At 46.0% G+C, this 23,128-nt stretch overlaps 1 protein-coding gene across 1 annotated transcript in view; it reads left to right on the top strand.

Annotated features, from left to right (window-relative positions):
* The window catches only part of LOC138553633 (T-cell surface antigen CD2-like), a 176,979-nt gene that overhangs the window by 150,487 nt on the left and 3,364 nt on the right, over positions 1-23,128 (top strand). Inside the window, exon 3 of the mRNA XM_069642571.1 lies at positions 4,397-4,506. Within this exon, the coding sequence (XP_069498672.1) occupies positions 4,397-4,503 (107 nt within the window). The 3' untranslated portion in view covers positions 4,504-4,506. The remainder of the gene's footprint in view (positions 1-4,396; positions 4,507-23,128) is intronic.

The raw sequence follows: 23,128 nt of genomic DNA on the forward strand, positions 1-23,128 counted from the left end.
ATTAGTAGAAAGCATATTTGCGACCCTACCAGTATTCCACCCTACAGAGTTTTCTGGTATCACCAGACCCCTCCTTTTCCCCGTTCTTCTTATTTATTATCAGTTTTTCCCCCAGCTACTACATTCACTGGGTCCACTGGGTAGAGATGCAGTTCAAATTGTGTCTCCTGCCTTTAGCCTCAATCCCTCCACCTGTCCCTTATGCCGACGTCTTCTGGGTGTCATCAGTTACAATTACGTTCTGATTTGCCACTCTATCTTTCCTAGTCTGCAATTTGATGGAATCTCTTTTAGCAGATGCATCAAAAATATTTCTCAAAAAGGTCTGCTTTTGCCTCAGGCCTTTGCAGTTCTTAGACTTTTTCATTGTCTCCCCTCCCTTCGATCTTATGGCACCAACTCCTCTCCGTTCTCCTGCACCAACACCCGTATGCTGGCCTCACTGTTCTCTGCATTCACAGACGTCTCCCTGTGTTGGATCGTATGAGCCACGTTTAACTGAGATGTTCGACCCTTGTTGCTAGTGCCCATATACTCTCCTCTCAATAAATGATCTTTTAGCTCCTTGAGAATAGTGGAGTTTGCTCTTACTTCCGGCACTACAGTATCAGACAAACGTATAAAAGACCGCGGAACCAGATTTAGAGCCACCAATGGATTCTCTCCACTTCTTAGGACCTCTTTATTACTTGTCACCATGCAATGAGCTGGTGGAGCCGGGCAGGTACCATTGCAACCATTCTCCTCCACATTAGTAGTGGGGAGAACGTCAGGATCGTCTAGTGCATAATTTACATCAGACTCTTCCCTATCCGGGGAGTTAAACATTCTCTGGAGGCACTAAACCTGGCAGTCAGGGAGGACGAGGCCCGATCTCTCGTCTTGCAGGCTAATACATATGTCTTTGAAAGACGTACTCACTCGTCTTTCCACATCCTGGAGAACCGGGCCTGATATTTCAATCTCTTCTACATAATCCGTAGCAGAGCCCGCCGCAGATGAATCAGCCATATGATGGGCCAACTTTACAGCCTCGCTATATATTCTCCACTTGGCCGGGGCAACGAATGCTTTAATCTTCCCCTGTTCATCCCCTTTATGAATGAATACATTGCTTTCCATGTCTTCATCTAATGGTGTCTGCTCCGCGCTTTCAAGATTAAAACAATTTATTTTCATCTCTGTCATTTGGGTTGCCCTGGGGCCTGATATTAATAGGCAATGCAAAGCAAGGATGGTCAGGTTGCAAACTAGTGACTAGTGCCTAGAGACTAGCCCACCACTAAGTCAACTAATTTTCTGAACACCCCTCACACCCATACACAGCCCCAACATCCTCACCACACCACTGCTGACAGAAAACCTCCAGCTTGTTAGGCAATTCACAGGATTATGGTTGAGCACCCTGTGTTGCGGTCTCCGGGCTCAGGGCCACTCCGCGTCTCTCACTACCAAGAGTATCAGGAGGTATGTATGCAGTGGTCGTCAGCTCTGCTCTCCACTCAGGAACTCGCATTTCATCAACTCCACTCTCTGATCTCCACTTCCAGCTCACTGCACTGTTATCGGCAGAGAAGCTGGAGAGCAAAGGACCTTTCAACGTATATCGACATGCCAAGCCACACCTCTGACACTCGTAACACTAGTGAGGCCGCCTCCGTAACTTGATATGCTGGGGTACTGAATCCAGGGAGAGGACAGGCCAAAAAATACAAGACCCGACTCTGAAATAATCTGTTTCCAAAATGGAAATATGTCCATAGAGCACCAACTGGCCAAGCCAAAGCAGCATATCCAGGAAGGCCTCCAACTCTGAGACAACATAAATCACAAGAGACTCTGAGAGCCACCCTAAGTAGCAACAGCACAGAAACAAACCATCCACCAACACAGGTGGTAATTTCCTCAAGTCCATCACAAAGAAGAGCAACCTGGACTCAGCACAGCTAAGCTGAACGTTAAGCAGAGATGGGAGATTCTACATGGATCAATGCATCTGACAACTCTACCTTAAGGGCCCTTAACAGTTCTAGATACTGTTCTGCCATGCAGCCCTGGGAGAGCCTAACAAAAGTGCAACAAACCTGATGAGTACTAAGTGCCAGAGTTATCCAAGGGGCCATAAAATCTACCTACATCACTTTGTAGATCCACCACAGAGGTGAATCCAGACACCAAACCCTGCTAAAAGTTCCCTGGGATACAGAGTCAAGTGCCTGGAATTGGGTTGTGCCTGTCAATTCCTGTACAAACTCTGTCATTGCAAAATGAGATCCCCTTATTGGGCCGTTAGCATTGGGCACATGAGGTGTCTTACTAGCAGAAAAGTGAGAAACTCTAATATCAACGTGAAACCTCACAATTCAGCCTATCACCAGGATGGTGATCTTTTGAAGGGTGGAGTGTGTAACCAGCATGTTACACACGAGTCACTAAAGTTAAATGTGTGCCCAGTGTTCACCTTTTGTGTATTCATAAAATCCATGCCTGTTTCAACTTTCATTCTATCTAAGCACTTTGGTCCTCAGCATGCTGGTTTACTGCTCCACCCATTCCTGCTTCCAACAAGGTTTTGAACTTTGCTACTCATACCCTCTACAGTCTCCCATGAGACTCGGCCACCTCTCTGCACTGCCTTCATGTGGGGAGAAAATCCATGCAAAATGGCTACCTACTTTAATTCTTTCTATTGGAGTTTAAATGCATCCTTGGGCTAGCAGATCTATACCAAGGTTCTCCCTTGCACCTTATGCTCCTGAGCTCTCCTCAAACTAAACATCTCCCTTTGTCCACCCATTTGTGCCTTTTCCTTCGCTCATTCGCCATCCTGGCTCCCCATCACTGCAAAGTCATAGCCCCAGAATGTCCTACACCCAGAAATCTAGGGCATTATAATATAGACTGGATTCTGGATCCCCTTCTCTCCCAGGAGGAACGTCAGAGTCTTAGAATGCTGTCAACCATCTCATGCTCCCCAACCACCATCACCATCAAAGTTGTCTTGTCACACTTACGGTTCGCAGCTTCTGGAGACTCCACAAGCAATCTCAATGCATTAACTACTATATCATGAATTCATACAGGTTTGTAAAGTGCCTCACAATCGGACTGCTCGAGCTATCCATATGCCCATTGGAGAAGCACTTTTCAATTTCAATAAATGTGTACAAAGTACCCCAGAGCACAGAGCAAAGTGGGTGCTTAGAGAAGGGAAACACCCTGCTCCAACATGAAAGACCCTGCCTTTCCTGCACTGGGACCCAGACAATACAGGGTGATCTGACGAGCAGTTCTAGCCCCATTGGGTGATATCTAGCTTTCTATTTTACAACAATAGCACAACTGGAAAGTAACATCTTGTCCCCTTATTCCCATTGTTTATTTGTTTATCTTTCCATTTCATAATAAAATAACTATGTACAAATCAGTATGTGCACCACCTGGTAGAGGGCAGCCCAATCCAAATGCAAAGAGAACAATCACAGACATGTTTCAGCCTTATTGGACCTCATCAGTGCCTTCCAGCTTGAGTAGCTAAGAAATGACAACCTGCTTTTCGAATGTGAGAAAGGTTTGGCCTTGCCATGATTAGTGCATGCTGAACTGTGTCTCGAACACAGTTTACACATACATCTTGCTCCAGATGTAGCTTCTCCTGGTCAATACACCCCAGGCATGTTCTTGAAAATGTATTGAATACGAGTTGGCTCCCTATCTGACAGGTCAAAGCAAGGACACATAGTGAGTGTGCTAAATCAAAATATTGCTGCTTTGCAGGCTGAACTCATAGGTAATTTGAACTTGGAGGGCGATAACCAGGGACATTATATGAACAACTTCCTAAACTTGGATGGTATAACTAAATTAGCCATCTGGTCCTGAGGAAGGCTCAATTAATTGCGGGTTTGCCGAAACCTACATTGTCCCTTCATGAGAATTGACAGACAGTTGCAGAATTGAATTCATCAAGCAAACACTAATTCTTATGGGTGTAGATTTGGAATATTATGTAGCAGATAATTGTATGCATTTAGACTTATAAAATAAGGTGTGTGATTTGAATCTGTTTATAATTGTGCATGTGTTATATTTCTAATATGATGTTCGGTTCATAATTTGTATACTAGTCATACACATCAAAAGGCTTCTAATGTAATCTGGTTTAACTCTGAATATTGATTATGTTCATAATTGATGGAATATGTGTTTACATTTATATATTTAATAATCAAGCCAAAGAAGTTGTATGCTCCAGTCTCAATGATTTGTTATTTTATGTGTAAGAGTTCTGTATTTCTATCACTTGGTTTGTAGACATTCCCCAAAGGATCATGTGTTGCCTTTGACCTGCTTATGTTTCATACTGACTGATGTATGTTTATTGTCTGTGTTTTAGGAGAGCCAGAGAGCTTCTGGAAAAGGGTCATTCGAATTGTGCGCCTGGTCCTAGCCGCCATCGTCCTGGTTGCTGGAATAGGCATGGTTCGCTGGCATTTTACATGAATGGTAAACTCTGAATTAACCACTCAATAATCTCCATAAAGGGGATAATGGATTATAGGATGTGATGTGGTGTCAGACAGCACAGGGATGGGGTTCCAGCGTGTGTTCAACCTGAGGCTGAAGTGTGGGTGTGTACACAGTATGATGTTGAGCGGATATGCGTGTTGTTTATCACATTTTCCTAATTCCTGCTTAATTGTAGTTAGTGGGACTCATTACAAGGTTGGTGTTAAAACCTGCCGGTAGGGGGCGAGCTACCGCCGACCCCATAACAACGTTTCTGCCGCCCGATATCCCGGTGCCACTGGGATATCATGAGCGGCGGCGGAACGGTAAATCACTCCATGGGAATGGGGACACTGAAGCACCAGCAGCGTTGCTAACGGTGCCGGTGCTTCAGTTGAAACTCTGCAGGAAGGCGCCTGAACTCCCGGCAGGTCACGCCTGCCCGGAGTTCCATGCCCCTACTGGCAGACTCTTACGGCCTCATTATGAGGTTGGTGATAAATCCCCCCAGTAGGCAGCGGGCTACCACCAACCCCTTATCACCGTTTCCATCGCCCTATATCCAGTTGCTACCGGGATATCATGACCGGCGGCAGAATGGTAAATCCTTATTCGGGAATGGGGACACTGAAGCACCGGCACCGTTAGTAACAGTGCCGGTGCTCAGTGGAAAGCCTGCTGGTTGGGGCCTGAACTCCTGGCAGGTCAGGCCTGCTGGGATTACCGTGCCCCTGCCGGCAGACTCGTAGTTTTGGCACATTGCTATCGGCACCCTTATTTCCAGACCGCCAAACTTCAAATGAGGCCCAGTGTCTTTGGTGTTTTGATTTTTCAGTGTTGTATCAAGGGATGACCCAGCCCAACATATTTTCTGTTGTATTTTGGACAGCCACGCAATCCCAATTGAATGTAGAACTAGCATAATTGTTCCTTTGTATAAAAATGGGTCAAAGTGATCCCTGTCCTCCTGCAGGCTTATTTAATTGATAAATAGATGACTTTAGCAAAAGGAAAGGTTTTTCTGTTTCCTTCCCACCTTGTTGATTGGGCAGAGCAAACCATTTACTAGTATAAACATAATGAGGTTTTAGAGAGGGTTAGGGACTGATTCACAATGTCTAAACATATATATATTTGCGTTGTGCAGAATATGTTTGTTGGGCCAGTGCTAAACGTTAAACAATGTAAATAGGGAATTGTTGTGGTCTAAATTCATAAAACTTGGGCTAACACAAGCTATTAGCTATTGTGATGGTTTTGCTTTTTAATTCTAACGCAAGATTTACATTTTGAGGCTAAGGGTGAATTGACAAATGACTTTAGGATTACAAAAGGAGTATATCAGGGGTGCATTCTTGCACCCCTGATTTTTATTCTAGATACTAATTCACTGACGCAATCCCTTGAGGAAGTCACATATTATATTTCTCAAATCTCATATAGCGCTTTTATATGCAGACGATGTAGGTTCAATAGCTAGGACTCTGCCGCTTTACAAAAGCTTTTTTCCACATTTATGAACGTGTTTCTGTGATGTGATACATTAAATCTGACATTCATCAGGCAAACAACTAAAATGATGCATATCCTATCAGCTATATTTGCTGGAGTCGTATGGTACTGAATATTAATTAATGAAGAGTTTCGACTTCTAAGTTCTTCTGTTCATATATACGAGCCATGTTCTACGGTGCAAATTCTTATCGATGTAGAGTACTGTGAAAAAAGCATGAATGATAATGATTTTTTTTTATAATGATTACAAAGTCACATAAAAACACCCTAACCAAGGCTATAACTATAATCAATGCCGGAGAGCCGGAGTCAAAAAGTACCTTCAAAACTTGGACATTGGGAAAATCTCCTTGCGTTAGATTTATCTCCATATTAGATCAAACAGTTCCCAACATGAACCTGTCAGTACAAAATAGGATTGTTAATGGGACATGTGCCTCTCCAGACCTACATTAAAATGTAGCACATTTAGAAGCCATACTGACGTTCTTCAGAGAAGCGTATGACTTCTTCCACCATGAACCAGAGTTGTACTGCGGCTTCATAATCCCAATGTCCACCTGCTAGAATAACTGAGTTATATAATTCTACTCTCTGCAGCCCGCAATGGAGTTACTGTGGAGCACTTACATACAAACACATCTTACCTTTATAGAGCTTTTTGGTTCATTGATCAAAGGCCCAGGTTGTACTGCCACATCATGATCCTGGGAGCAATACTTAGAGTGAATCTGCGTCATCAACAATGCACACAAGTGCTGTTATGAAGACCCTGCAAAAGAAGCTGATGCTATCATATTACGAGTCAAAACACTTGGGTCCACTAAGAAATGTGGCATAGATAGGACGGGGAGTTCTTACCCAAAATGGTACAGCTGCCAGGCATCATTCTGTGATGTCTATTCACGAAAGCAATATCAGGACATTGTCACAGAACCTACAGCGTAAAAATGCTTCTGCAGTAGAGGGTTGTCTGGTGGAACCACATAAATAAGCCATGATTAGAATGCAAAATGCAACAAGTGTCATGTGACGAGCGCCATGAAAGGACAACCTTAACCCAGGACATTCGATTTGGTCCAGACTGGCCGTATAAGCCGTATTTAATGGTTGAGGAACAAGTTTTGTTCATCACATACATTTGGCCTTCACAGTTCTTTTAGTAACCTGAAGGGTACTCCTGTTAATGTTAAGTCAAGTTCAAAATCTACTTTTTGCAAAATAGTTAGTAGGAAAAGTGAAAGTATGTCTTAGATTCAATCAAGCATTGAGGAATACTGTAAACTTGCACCAGTTTCGGGGATAGCAAGCTATTTGCTTGTTGTCAGAGATATATACCACCCTGTCCTGTTAAGTCACCTAAGGCTAAACTCTTTTTGACCCACACATGGAAAGTGGTATCGCTGGAGGGAAAATGAAATGTCTTGTGTTTGTGAAACCGATGGAATGGAAACTCCTTTCCATGCAGCGTTATTTGGGGCTTTATATGCACTTCTTAGGAAAGCGTTTTTAGTTCCACTTTTTGGGAAAGAGGCTTCAGTCAATGCAGACCTGAGTTTCTATATTTATTGTTCCTTCCTGATGTATCTGTGCTCTTGTGTTGCTAATTTTACTGCTGCTGTTTCAAAAGTCATAGTTAGTGGAACAGTTTTACTGATTTAACTTGCGTGCATGCCTTGTAATGTGGACCATGTTAATGAATGGTCTTTAATTTCTTTTACATATAAGACTCTGAAGGGACTGTTCCTCCCGAGATAAAGTACTGATTGATTCAGATAGGCCTGGCTCTGAGAGGATTATGCAAGAGCCTCCAGGAAGGATTGAGGGTATGGGACTGTCCCTCCCGAGATAAAGTACTGATTGATTCAGATAGGCCTGGCTCTGAGTACTCAGCAGTAAGAGGATTGTGCAAGAGCCTCCAGGAAGGATTGAGGGTATGGGATGGTCACTCCCGAGATAAAGTATTGATTGATTCAGATAGTCCTTGCTCTGAGAACCCAGCAGTAAGAGGATTGTGCAAGAGCCTCCAGGAAGGATTGAGGGTATGGGACTGTCCCTCCCGAGATAAAGTTTTGATTGATTCAGATAGTCCTTGCTCTGAGAACCCAGCAGTAAGAGGATTGTGCAAGAGCCTCCAGGAAGGCTTGAGGGTATGGGATGGTCACTCCCGAGATAAAGTACTGATTGATTCAGATAGGCCTGGCTCTGAGAACTCAGCAGTAAGAGGATTGTGCAAGAGACTCCAGGAAGGATTGAGGGTATGGGACTGTCACTCCTGAGATAAAGTATTGATTGATTCAGATAGTCCTTGCTCTGAGAACCCAGAAGTAAGAGGATTGTGCAAGAGCCTCCAGGAAGGCTTGAGGTTATGGGATGGTCACTCCCGAGATAAAGTACTGATTGATTCAGATAGGCCTGGCTCTGAGAACTCAGCAGTAAGAGGATTGTGCAAGAGCCTCCAGGAAGGATTGAGGGTATGGGATTGTCACTCCTGAGATAAAGTATTGATTGATTCAGAAAGGCCTGGCTCTGAGAGGATTATTCAAGAGCCTCCAGGAAAGATTGAGGGTATGGGACTGTCCCTCCCGAGATAAAGTATTGATTGATTCAGATAGGCCTGGCTCTGAGAACTCAGCAGTAAGAGGATTGTGCAAGAGCCTCCAGGAAAGATTGAGGGTATGGGACTGTCACTCCCGAGATAAAGTACTGATTGATTCATATAGGCCTGGCTTTGAGAACCCAGCAGTGAGAGGATTGTGCAAGAGCCTCCAGGAAGGCTTGAGGGTACACATCCCTACCACTCTGTTCCGTTATTTGGACAAGGAAAAGGGAAAGTTGTGGAGTTCCACCTGACGGATTAGATTAGAGGCACTAGAGCGAATGCCTTGAAGTGCATCACGCGGCAGACGCAAGGATGGGGTGAGCCGTCCTGCAGCACCTGTTCCAGTGAGGTAGGCATTTATCCATTTTGCCTCCAACATGTCTAGAGTGCTGCTATATATTCTATTCAAAGCAGGTGAATCTATGAAAGATCCAATTCTGGAGAAGGAGTACCTTTCTTACCTGTAACTCCACTTCTCCAGCATTGGTATCTTTTAAAGGTTCACATGCTCCCTCCTTCCTCCCCAAGGGGTTAAAGGCCTATTCTCAGGTATTGACAAAGGTCAGCACTCGCCTGTTAGAATCTGAACATGACCTCCAGGGGAGGAGCTTACTACTCGACATCCCGTTGGCTGTGACCAAAGAACCCATAAAGAGGAGGATTGACTACAAAACACACCTGTTTTTTTTCTTTAGGTAAAAGTATAAAGTGTGTAACCGAGGATTCCCGGTCTGATAAGGGGGGAATATTCAAAGTATGTGAATATATGAAAGATCCAATGCTGGAGAAAGGGGTGGTGCATTTTTCGTAGTCTGATGAGTATTACGGTCACTAAGAGCACAGGATTGGTGGGCACAGAGGAGCAGAGGGGGCAGTTCTACTTAGGCTGTTCTAGAGAAGAAGGGTGAAGGTGAGAGGATGCAGATGGTGGGTGGGGGATGGGAACACACAGGACAGCATAGGAGGTTTCCCTGATCTTGATGATTTTGCATGAGAAAGAGAGGGCAAAGTCATCACTTAGAGAGAGGAGGCACCATGAATTGGATGGTAGTATATAGTTTACAAGGATTGTAGCAGTTATGAGAAAGGTTTGGTGAGGTAGATGGATTTAATAGAGTACATAGCAGAGATGAAATTGAGGAAAGATGTCTTATAGGAAGCAATGCGAGAGGGACACCCTGCCTCCTTCCAGCAACTGAGATGAAGGCACCTGGTAGTTATCAGATGTCATATCAGCTTGCTGATCCAGTGATTGGTATGGGTTATCAGCTGTCATATCAGCTTGCCGATCCAGTGATTGGTATGGGTTATCAGCTGTCATATCAGCTTGCTGATCCAGTGATTGGTATGGGTTATCAGCTGTCATATCAGCTTGCTGATCCAGTGATTGGTATGGTAGTGATGAGATGTAGAGTGAAGGATCAATCAGGATAGTGCTTCTCAATCGAAATAGCAAGAGCCAAGATACATTCTGCAAAGGCGTTCTCAATCGAGTTGGCGAGAGGACCAGCAAGAATTTCTGACTTCATCAAGAGAGAGAACAAGAGAGACAGATTTGAATATGCATTTGGTATTGGGGAAAGTAGGGGAAGGATTTTGCATGGGGTTGGGAGAGATGGCAAAGTACAGGAGGAAGTTATCAGATGTGCAATGGTAAAATGGAAGGGTTATAGTGGCTGACAGAGGCAAAGAGGAAGTTCAGGGCAGGGAAGTTGGGATGTGAATGCTTTTCAAATCTCTGGAAAGAGAGTATGGAGTTATCAAACAGGGTGAATTAAAATTGGTGATGATGGTTGTTTCAAAATGTAGGTGTCATGAACCATGGACATAGCCCCTTCTGGTCTTCCTGGTCCTGGTCCAGATGGAGAGTGTGTTCCTTGATACTTCCAACATGGCCGTGCCCAGTGCCGTGTTCCGTACTAGCCTGTACGTCGGACACGGCATGTTCTATAAATTTGCGACGCCCCCGTGCCTCTGCGCGTCTCAACGCTATCTCTAGGTAATGTCTCGACGTGTGTGTGCTGCTCGGCGTTACCCTTCAAAGTTCCTGGCCAACTCCCTTATTCTTTCTTCCCTTTTCCCTGTTTCCAGTATCTCTTACCTTTCTTCGATCCTCTTCCTGGACGTCCTGGAACACGCAACTTCCTGGAACTTTCAACGCTCGCGCTGGACTCAGACTCTTCTCGTGCGCACTTATACAAGCCCCGGTCCGGTCAGGAGAAGGAGTCCTCCGCGGAACGCCACAAGAAGAGAACTCAGGTGAGCCGGGGGAAACCTTTGACAGATTGAGACGCCAAACGATCAACACTGATACCGCTATGGAGAAAGCGGTCCAGGACCTCATGCGCGGCATGCAGGAGCTAACAACCGAGGTACATAACTTAAAGGCAGAGAACGCAGCCTTGAAACAATTAGTGCTGTCACGTGACTCTGCCAATAAGGAAAGCGTGATACTGGGTGGAGTGGTAGACAAATACGATGGCTCGCCAAAATCCGTACGTGGATTTCTGGATTCCTGCTTGGTGCATTTTACATTCAAGCCCTATTATTTTTCAACTTCCAGGGCCAAGGTGGGCTTCATAATCTCCCATCTTACAGGGAATACGTTATCTTGGGCCACTCCCCTAGTGAACTCTGGAGACGTCCTCCTGGACGATTATGATGCATTTATCCAGGCGCTCAAGTCTATGGGCCTCATTACACGGATGGCGGTAAGGATTTACCGGTACCGGTAAAATACCAGTACTGGTAAATCCTTACCGCCTTACTACGAGGTCCCTTTGCGGGTTGGGGGATTTAATGCCTGCTTTTTGCAGGCGTTAAAATCCAACCCGCAAAGGGACCTCGGAGCTAATTACGGCAAAATTGCGGTGCCGTAATTAGCGCCTTCCCCATTCCCATAGAGCCCTATGGGGCAGAAATGGGAATGGGGAAGGGCAATGGTGGAAGGGGGATTTACCGCCCCTCCAACCTTGGAATGGGGCGGTAAATCCCCTTTCCACCAAGGCGGTGCTGGTATTTTACCGGCATGAGCCATGGCGCTAATAGCGCCATGGCTCACCGCCTACCGTGTAATGAGGCCCTATGTTTGACCGCGCCAAACAAGTGTTCAGCGGCCAGGAACGCCTACTTGATTTTCGGCAAGGATCCCAGGATATGCTAACGTTCGTTACCATTTTCAAACAGCTGGTAAAGGAGGCTGATTGGGGCCCTGAAGCGAGTTTCACCTTATTTTGCAGGGGTCTAAATGACGATATCAAGGATGAATTAGCCAGAGTGGCTCGCCCCAGTTCGTTTCAGGCTTTGGTAGATCTAGCCTTACAAATAGACTTTCGTATCCGGGAAAGAAGGGCTGAAAGGAAAAAGGCTAAGATTGCCTTTCAACGAACCCCTCCGGAATCGATCCTGTCTCAACCCCTGATAACGACTCCGAACCAATGCAAATAGGCGCCTTTCGTGGGCCAATTACTCCACAAGAAAGGATGAGAAGAATTCACACCGGCCTGTGTATGTATTGTGCCTCAGACAAGCATCTCGTTAGAGAATGTCCTTTAGCCCCTCCACGGCGTTCAGGAAACGCCAGCTCCCGGCCCTAGATGGAGCGAGGTTTCGGGAGAAAGATGTCTGCTCCACATCAACCACATCCTTGAACTCTCCTGGACAGAATAACCTGGTGGTGCTACAGGCCTTTCTATTGCCCTCCAAGCACAAGACCTATCCCATACTGGCCCTGGTGGACTGTGGAGCTATGGGAATTTTCATTGATCAAGACTGGGTTATCAGACATAAAATACCATATGAGTCACGGAACATTAAACAGCCAGTAGAAGCAATTGATGGGAGACCTCTCTCTTCAGGACCCATAACCCTACAGACAAAAGAGGTCCGTCTCTCCATAAACCACCACCAAGAGCAGATTACATTCGACATCATCAAATCAGCCCATTACCCAATGGTTCTGGGTATGCCCTGGCTTCAAAGACATAATCCGTACATTAATTGGACAGCAGGGTCATTGTTTCTGGGCTCTGAGTTTTGTATGTCCCACTGTTTATCCCTGGATCTCTCCTTAACACCAGCTATTGAACATTCAGGAGAGCAAAAAACCGCACTCTTGGTTTCCAACATTGTACACGTCCCAGAGGTCTACCAAGGATATACTGATGTCTTTTCGACTGCCATAGTCCAGGCTTTACCCCCTCACAAACCCGAAGATTGTGCCATTGAGACAGATCCCTCTGCAGTAATTCCCTTTGGCAGAATGTTTATCCTTTCAGAACCTGAGTAAAAAGGTCCTCCGAGAATACCTGGACATCAATTTGTAAAATGGCACCATAAGACCCTCAAAATCTCCAGCGGGTGCCACATTGTTCTTCGTTCCTAAGAAGGATTCCCAGGAACTCAGACCCTGCCTCGACTACCGTGGTCTAAATCAATGCACCCTCAAAGATCGGTACCCTCTGCCTCTGATTTCAGATATCCTGGAAGCTGTCAGAGGCGCCGTAATATTCACGAAGTTGGACCTACGGGGCGCCTACCACTTAATCCGTATCCGGGAAGGGGATGAATGGAAGACCGCCTTTAGAACGCCCTTTGGTCACTTTGAATATCTAGTCATGCCCTTTGGATTAGCTAATGCCCGTACAGTTTTTCAACGTTTCATGGATAGGGTGTTTTCTGACATGCTTTTTCTCTTTGTCATTGTCTATCTAGACGACATTTTGATTTATTCCAAGGATCCCTTGAAACATGAAGAACATGTCATGGCGGTACTACAACGGCTCCGTGAAAACAAGCTCTTGGTCAAACCTGAGAAATGTTTTTTTCACGTGACTTCAGTTCATTACCTTGGATTCATCCTCAGCCCAGAAGGAGTTGGAATGGACCCTTCAAAGGTAAAGGCCATACTGGCCTGGCCTGCTCCTACATCGGTGAAACAGGTTCAGTCTTTCTTGGGACTTGCTAACTTTTATCGAAAGTTCATTCCTACCTTTTCTAAGCTCGTCCAACCGATCGTTGCTCTGCGAATATATGAAAGATCCAATGCTGGATCTGTGAATATATGAAAGATCCAATGCTGGAGAAAGGGGTGGTGCATTCTTCGTAGTCTGATGAGTATTACGGTCACTAAGAGCACAGGATTGGTGGGCACAGAGGAGCAGAGGGGGCAGTTCTACTTAGGCTGTTCTAGAGAAGAAGGGTGAAGGTGAGAGGATGCAGATGGTGGGTGGGGGATGGGAAGACACAGGACAGCATAGGAGGTTTCCCTGATCTTGATGATTTTGCATGAGAAAGAGAGGGTAAAGTCATCACTTAGAGAGAGGAGGCACCATGAATTGGATGGTAGTATATAGTTTACAAGGATTGTAGCAGTTATGAGAAAGGTTTGGTGAGGTAGATGGATTTAATAGAGTACATAACAGAGATGAAATTGAGGAAAGATGTCTTATAGGAAGCAATGCGAGAGGGACACCCTGCCTCCTTCCAGCAACTGAGATGAAGGCACCTGGTAGTTATCAGATGTCATATCAGCTTGCTGATCCAGTGATTGGTATGGGTTATCAGCTGTCATATCAGCTTGCCGATCCAGTGATTGGTATGGGTTATCAGCTGTCATATCAGCTTGCTGATCCAGTGATTGGTATGGGTTATCAGCTGTCATATCAGCTTGCTGATCCAGTGATTGGTATGGTAGTGATGAGATGTAGAGTGAAGGATCAATCAGGATAGTGCTTCTCAATCGAAATAGCAAGAGCCAAGATACATTCTGCAAAGGCGTTCTCAATCGAGTTGGCGAGAGGACCAGCAAGAATTTCTGACTTCATCAAGAGAGAGAACAAGAGAGACAGATTTGAATATGCATTTGGTATTGGGGAAAGTAGGGGAAGGATTTTGCATGGGGTTGGGAGAGATGGCAAAGTACAGGAGGAAGTTATCAGATGTGCAATGGTAAAATGGAAGGGTTATAGTGGCTGACAGAGGCAAAGAAGAAGTTCAGGGCAGGGAAGTTGGGATGTGAATGCTTTTCAAAGCTCTGGAAAGAGAGTATGGAGTTATCAAACAGGGTGAATTAAAATTGGTGATGATGGTTGTTTCAAAATGTAGGTGTCATGAACCATGGACATAGCCCCTTCTGGTCTTCCTGGTCCTGGTCCAGACGGAGAGTGTGTTCCTTGATACTTCCAACATGGCCGTGCCCAGTGCCGTGTTCCGTACTAGCCTGTACGTCGGACACGGCATGTTCTATAAATTTGCGACGCCCCCGTGCCTCTGCGCGTCTCAACGCTATCTCTAGGTAGTGTCTCGACGTGTGTGTGCTGCTCGGCGTTACCCTTCAAAGTTCCTGGCCAACTCCCTTATTCTTTCTTCCCTTTTCCCTGTTTCCAGTATCTCTTACCTTTCTTCGATCCTCTTCCTGGACGTCCAGGAACACGCGACTTCCTGGAACTTTCAACGCTCGCGCTGGACTCAGACTCTTCTCGTGCGCACTTATACAAGCCCCGGTCCGGTCAGGAGAAGGAGTCCTCCGCGGAACGCCACAAGAAGAGAACTCAGGTGAGCCGGGGGGAAACCTTTGACAGATTGAGACGCCAAACGATCAACACTGATACCGCTATGGAGAAAGCGGTCCAGGACCTCATGCGCGGCATGCAGGAGCAAACAAACGAGGTACAGAACTTAAAGGCAGAGAACGCAGCCTTGAAACAATTAATGCTGTCACGTGACTCTGCCAATAAGGAAAGCGTGATACTGGGTGGAGTGGTAGACAAATACGATGGCTCGCCAAAATCCGTACGTGGATTTCTGGATTCCTGCTTGGTGCATTTTACATTCAAGCCCTATTATTTTTCAACTTCCAGGGCCAAGGTGGGCTTCATAATCTCCCATCTTACAGGGAATACGTTATCTTGGGCCACTCCCCTAGTGAACTCTGGAGACGTCCTCCTGGACGATTATGATGCATTTATCCAGGCGCTCAAGTCTATGGGCCTCATTACACGGATGGCGGTAAGGATTTACCGGTACCGGTAAAATACCAGTACTGGTAAATCCTTACCGCCTTACTACGAGGTCCCTTTGCGGGTTGGGGGATTTAATGCCTGCTTTTTGCAGGCGTTAAAATCCAACCCGCAAAGGGACCTCGGAGCTAATTACGGCAAAATTGCGGTGCCGTAATTAGCGCCTTCCCCATTCCCATAGAGCCCTATGGGGCAGAAATGGGAATGGGGAAGGGCAATGGTGGAAGGGGGATTTACCGCCCCTCCAACCTTGGAATGGGGCGGTAAATCCCCTTTCCACCAAGGCGGTGCTGGTATTTTACCGGCATGAGCCATGGCGCTAATAGCGCCATGGCTCACCGCCTACCGTGTAATGAGGCCCTATGTTTGACCGCGCCAAACAAGTGTTCAGCGGCCAGGAACGCCTACTTGATTTTCGGCAAGGATCCCAGGATATGCTAACGTTCGTTACCATTTTCAAACAGCTGGTAAAGGAGGCTGATTGGGGCCCTGAAGCGAGTTTCACCTTATTTTGCAGGGGTCTAAATGACGATATCAAGGATGAATTAGCCAGAGTGGCTCGCCCCAGTTCGTTTCAGGCTTTGGTAGATCTAGCCTTACAAATAGACTTTCGTATCCGGGAAAGAAGGGCTGAAAGGAAAAAGGCTAAGATTGCCTTTCAACGAACCCCTCCGGAATCGATCCTGTCTCAACCCCTGATAACGACTCCGAACCAATGCAAATAGGCGCCTTTCGTGGGCCAATTACTCCACAAGAAAGGATGAGAAGAATTCACACCGGCCTGTGTATGTATTGTGCCTCAGACAAGCATCTCGTTAGAGAATGTCCTTTAGCCCCTCCACGGCGTTCAGGAAACGCCAGCTCCCGGCCCTAGATGGAGCGAGGTTTCGGGGGAAAGATGTCTGCTCCACATCAACCACATCCTTGAACTCTCCTGGACAGAATAACCTGGTGGTGCTACAGGCCTTTCTATTGCCCTCCAAGCACAAGACCTATCCCATACTGGCCCTGGTGGACTGTGGAGCTATGGGAATTTTCATTGATCAAGACTGGGTTATCAGACATAAAATACCATATGAGTCACGGAACATTAAACAGCCAGTAGAAGCAATTGATGGGAGACCTCTCTCTTCAGGACCCATAACCCTACAGACAAAAGAGGTCCGTCTCTCCATAAACCACCACCAAGAGCAGATTACATTCGACATCATCAAATCAGCCCATTACCCAATGGTTCTGGGTATGCCCTGGCTTCAAAGACATAATCCGTACATTAATTGGACAGCAGGGTCATTGTTTCTGGGCTCTGAGTTTTGTATGTCCCACTGTTTATCCCTGGATCTCTCCTTAACACCAGCTATTGAACATTCAGGAGAGCAAAAAACCGCACTCTTGGTTTCCAACATTGTACACGTCCCAGAGGTCTACCAAGGATATACTGATGTCTTTTCGACTGCCATAGTCCAGGCTTTACCCCCTCACAAACCCGAAGATTGTGCCATTGAGACAGATCCCTCTGCAGTAATTCCCTTTGGCAGAATGTTTATCCTTTCAGAACCTGAGTAAAAAGGCCCTCCGAGAATACCTGGACATCAATTTGTAAAATGGCACCATAAGACCCTCAAAATCTCCAGCGGGTGCCTCATTGTTCTTCGTTCCTAAGAAGGATTCCCAGGAACTCAGACACTGCCTCGACTACCGTGGTCTAAATCAATGCACCCTCAAAGATCGGTACCCTCTGCCTCTGATTTCAGATATCCTGGAAGCTGTCAGAGGCGCCGTAATATTCACGAAGTTGGACCTACGGGGCGCCTATCACTTAATCCGTATCCGGGAAGGGGATGAATGGAAGACTGCCTTTAGAACGCCCTTTGGTCACTTTGAATATCTAGTCATGCCCTTTGGATTAGCTAATGCCCGTACAGTTTTTCAACGTTTCATGGATAGGGTGTTTTCTGACATGCTTTTTCTCTTTGTCATTGTCTATCTAGACGACATTTTGATTTATTCCAAGGATCCCTTGAAACATGAAGAACATGTCATGGCGGTACTACAACGGCTCCGTGAAAACAAGCTCTTGGTCAAACCTGAGAAATGTTTTTTTCACGTGACTTCAGTTCATTACCTTGGATTCATCCTCAGCCCAGAAGGAGTTGGAATGGACCCTTCAAAGGTAAAGGCCATACTGGCCTAGCCTGCTCCTACATCGGTGAAACAGGTTCAGTCTTTCTTGGGACTTGCTAACTTTTATCGAAAGTTAATTCCTACCTTTTCTAAGCTCGTCCAACCGATCGTTGCTCTGCTGAAGAAGGATGTTCCCTTCATCTAGTCTTCCTCGCAAGAGAAGGCTTTTCAACGCTTGAAGACAAGATTCACGCAAGCCCCCGTCCTGGCTCAGCCGGACTTAGATCGCCCTTTCATAGTGGAAACGGATGTCTCCAACCATGCCATAGGAGCAGTCTTGAAACAGGTGCTTGAGGACAAGATGGACCACCCAGTGGCTTACCTCTTTAGAACCCTAACAACCAGCGAAACCCATTACTCCGTCCTGGAAAAGGAGCTGTTGGCAATCCGCCAAGCCTTCACAGAATGGCGACATTTACTCCTGGGTGCTAGATATCCAGTCCAGGTCCGTACGGACCATCGAAATCTACAAATTCTCCAATCTATGGAGTGCAGGAACAGTCGTCAGGCGCGTTGGGCCTACTTCTTCGCCCAGTACCAATTCCAAATCACTCATGTTCCTGGATCACAAAACGTGATTGCGGACGCCTTGTCCCAACGTCCTGACTATTTAACCACTGAAGATAGGACCTATCCTACAATGTTTCCCAATACAATCTTTATAGCTCAAGCGATCAACCTCTTGGAAGAGATTCGAGCCAAAACCCAGTCCTCTGACCTCTGGAAGGACGTCTCTAGGAAGAATCCCTGGAATTTAAGAATCAAGGAAGGATACTTATTCAAGGACAATGCCTTGGTCATTCCCACACCGAAACTTCAACATAAAATAATAACTCTCTGCCATGATACTTTTCATTCTGGACATCGTGGTGTAACCAACACGCTCCGTCTTATACAAAGACAGTTTTGATGGCCAGAAATGAAATGCAAGGTACAAGAGTACATCAAGACCTGTACTGTCTGCAGTCAGAATAAGCACGACAATAAGAGACCGGCGGGCCTTCTATTGCAACCTACACTGCCAACAAGACCATGGGAATGTATAGCTACAGACTTCATCGTGGAATTACCACCTTCCCGGGGTTAGACGACCATCATGGTAACCACAGACTTGTTTACTCATATGGCACATTTCACACCTCTCTATAAACCTCCTTCCTCTTCAGAGCTCGCAGGAATTTTCCTAGAACACATTTTCCATCTTCATGGACTCCTTTTCAAGATCATATCGGACCGAGGACCGCAATATATTTCACAATTCTGGAAACATCTCTGTCGTGTTCTAGGGATTCAACGCGCTCTTTCATCTGGATATCACCCACAGACCAACGGGGCCACAAAACGTGTTAATCAAACCCTGGAGCAATATCTTCATTGTTTCGCAACCAAGGTACAGGATGATTGGTCCCTCCTTACACCCTTGGCCGAATTTGCCTATAACAATTCAGATCACTCAGCGATCAACGTTAGCCCCTTCTATTGCAGTCAAGGTTTTCATCCCTCCGTGTTACCTTCAGTTCTACCACATCCAACTCCAGTACCTTCACTTGATTCCTGGATTGAAACTCTCCTCAACATCCACAAGGAAGCCAAGGAACAATTGGGAAAGGCCCAGATTCGCACTAAGTGATATGCTGATTCCAAAAGAAGACCAGCACCCTCCTATTCTATTGGTGACCAGGTCTGGTTGTCCTCGAAACTATTACCACAACATCTACGCCCTAACAAGTTATCCCCCCGATATTGTGGTCCATTTTCCATAAAAGAAATCATCTATCCTGTTTCTTATCGGCTCAAGCTACCAGACTCCTGGAAGAGAATACATCCAGTTTTTCACACTTCTCTACTCAAACCCTACATCCACTCCACCCGGAAAACCGGCAGACCCAGTCCTGTGATTGTGGACAGTCAGCTGGAATATGAATATCCAGAATATGTGACTCCAGGTACAAACAGGGTCGGCTTCAATACCTGGTCGAGTGGAAAGGCTATCCTCCTAGCGAGAGAACATGGGAACCACTATCCAACCTAAACACCCCTCGATTGCTGAGAAGATTCCATCTCATACACCCTGGCAAGCCTGGTGGGATGGGGTTTCGGAGGAGGCATGCTGTCATGAACCATGGACATAGCCCCTTCTGGTCTTCCTGGTCCTGGTCCAGACAGAGAGTGTGCTCCTTGATACTTCCAACATGGCCGTGCCCAGTGCCGTGTTCCGTACTAGCCTGTACGTCGGACACGGCATGTTCTATAAATGGGCCATGCCCCCGCGTCTCCGCGCGTCTCAACGCTATCTCTAGGTAGTGTCTCGACGTGTGTGTGCTGCTCGGCGTTACCCTTCCAAGTTCCTGGCCAACTCCCTTATTTTTTCTTCCCTTTTCCCCTTTTTCCAGTATCTCTTACCTTTCTTCGATCCTCTTCCTGGACGTCCTGGAACACGCGACTTCCTGGAACTTTGAACGCTCGCGCTGGAGTCAGACTCGACTCGCACGCACTTATACAAGTCCCGGTCCGGCCAGGAGAAGGAGTCCTCCACGGAACGCCACAAGAAGAGAACTCAGGTGAGCCGGGGGGAAACCTTTGACAGTAGGGAGGTTCATCTCACCTCTGGACACAATGAAAGACTCATAAGAAAGAAAGTTAATTAGAAGATCGAGATAAAAAAGGGCATGGTTCTTGGTGGTTGATAAATGAGAATAATAATGCAAGGGGCAAGCGGGAGGAGTTGAACTGCCATGATTATCACCCTACCGCGATTGCCAGACCTTAACCTCCACCTCAGAGGTAGTCAAGAACACACGTGGGGCTGTGGCAAGTTTAGAGGCAGAGAATAGTGCTGTACCTGGCACAAGGTTCTGTAGAGAGTTCTCTCTCTGTATTTACTGTAAGAGAAGTCACTACTGCTGAGCACCTGACAGGTTTAGCATTGGACAGCAATACTGTTGTGACCCTGCCCCAGAAAATCTTGGAACCAATTCTTATTATCCTTGTGTAAATGTCATCATTAACTTCCCTACATAGTTTTACCACTAAGAAAACAAGGATTCTCAAGTGTATATGTATAGTAATATACATGTATACTGTTTATAATTAGCAAACAGAAAGGGGGCAGGTAAGACAAAGTCACCCAGGTGCTCGCACTCTCACAATAACTGAGCAGGAGGCAGCGGGTGATTGTATGATGTAGGTGCTTTGACCCAACACTCTAGAGTACAAGACAACAGTTATTGAACATATACAATCACACTGCCGCAAAGTTTTTGTGCAAAGTTGCATAGATATTTTATTCCATCCGAAATCAGCCTGACACGTGTTTCGAGCCTAAGCTCTTCCTTTGAGGCTTGCGTTGTTTGTAATTTCTGAATTCAGATGGATGCCAGTCAAACACAGATCTCAGAATGCAGGCTTTACCTCATGGAACCTCCCACGTTCTGAGCACCCTGACTGAGAACGGGCAACAGGTAAATAAGCCAGCACCCTTTGCCCTTATCCCAACCCATGCCCCACTTACCTGATGTTGCGTGGTCCCTGGCCGGCACCTGGGACACTCAGTATTCCACCACAGCAAATGTCGCCATGGAAAGTGTCAGGGGAGTTTTCTACAGGTGCTACATGGTAGCAGCACTTCAGCCAACTATCCCAGTGGTATGTAGATCCTCAACTCTTAGTATCAGTCTGTACTACTGCTGGAACCTTGGTAGAGTAGCAGAGAAGTCAGGCTTAGCTTAAGAGGAAGATTTGAGCTGTAGGTAAGTACTTTGAATCTTAGTTAGCAATACACTTCCAAAGAAACACTTACACATAAATGTATATTAAAATATAGATGTATTATATTTACACTAGAATCACCTTAAATCACTTAGTAAATATAACCAAAATACATTGGAATACTTTAAGTTACTTTGCAAAGGCCGCTGCCTAGTTGGTAGTTGCTTGCGGTAACATTTGTTCCATAGATTTGACAGTAATGACAGTTCTATCGTATTATCAGTAATAATGCGAACTCGCGAACACCAACATACATACATTAAAAGCATTTAGTCTGCAAACAAATATAAGGTAGTGACTTTTTTGAAGGACAACAGTTGGTTAGAGTTATACTAGCAGAGCTTCAGGTTTTAGAGGCAGTTTCTTCGCACAGCAAGTCTTTTAAAGTCCGAAATGCAACCCTAGCTAAAAGGCAGTTTGGAATGGATTAAAGTCTTGTGAAGCAGCAGAAGATCAAAAGTTCCTGTGGATACTTTCTAGTCTCTAAGAAGGAAGATGTTAGAAGTCTGAACCAACGGTGGAGACCCTGTTAAAGAACTTGCAAAGGTGGCACAAGCAGCAGCTTGGCTCGGAGGTAAGAGGGGGTGCCCTGGATACCTTTAGGTGCACTCCAAAGATCTGGAGCAACATCACATAATCAGGTAAGCAATATCTTTATCCCCACAGTACCTCAGGTTAGAAGAAAAGATCGTGGCTGGATTCTCCACAACTGGACAGTGCAGGACTCGACAGCAGTCTTGAGAGGGGATCTCTGGCATGGCTTTCAATGACTTCTCAGTTCAGTCTGTGGATTTGGCGCCTTTTCAGCCGCACCAACAAAGGACGTGATTCCCCAGTCAATCTTCTTAGCTTCTAGCAGTCCCTCACTCTGGTGAGGGGTCTGGGTGAGTTGCATCGGATCTCTGGAGTGTTCTTGAGGGCTCAGAAAAGATTGGGATGAGATTATCCGCTCCACGATATTGCACTCTGAATGCGCAGCAGGTGGTCTTGTATTGGTGTTTCTTGGCTCGGGAACCTTCTAGGACCTCGGGAGATGGCTCAAAACAGAGTTCATCTTGGGTCTGGTTGTTTCCACCAGTCAAAGGGAAGGCGTCATCCTCTTCCAAGCTCCTCTGTTGCATAGAAAAACGGGTTCAGGATAGCAGTGGTTGCTTCACAGTGTTGCAAAGGGTCTGCAGGCATCTCTGGTCGTCTTCTTCTTCAGTTACTTCAGCTTCCAGTGGTCGACTTGCTTTCCACTCCAGGAGCCTCACCTTTTATTCAGTTCCAGCACTCTGGAGCCTAGACGGGGATACCTGCTAGTTCCCGCCAAAGTCAAATCACACACACAGGCCTCCTCCCCCCAGAATGGTAGAAGAAGGGCTAAAAAAGAACAACCATGCTAGAAATGGCGAATAAAGATGGAAGCCCCTGAGTTGGTAATCAGGTGCCCCTATTGTGCACTACCGAGGCTATGGACATAGCCTGCGGTAGAAATTAAACACAATAGTTGGTAGAACACATCCACTGCCACCAGCCATAACTAGGAGTT

This window comes from Ambystoma mexicanum, unplaced genomic scaffold, assembly GCF_040938575.1.
Source record: "Ambystoma mexicanum isolate Mex_15411 unplaced genomic scaffold, UKY_AmexF1_1 Mex_scaf124, whole genome shotgun sequence".
In the NCBI taxonomy this organism is placed as follows: Eukaryota; Metazoa; Chordata; class Amphibia; order Caudata; family Ambystomatidae; genus Ambystoma; species Ambystoma mexicanum.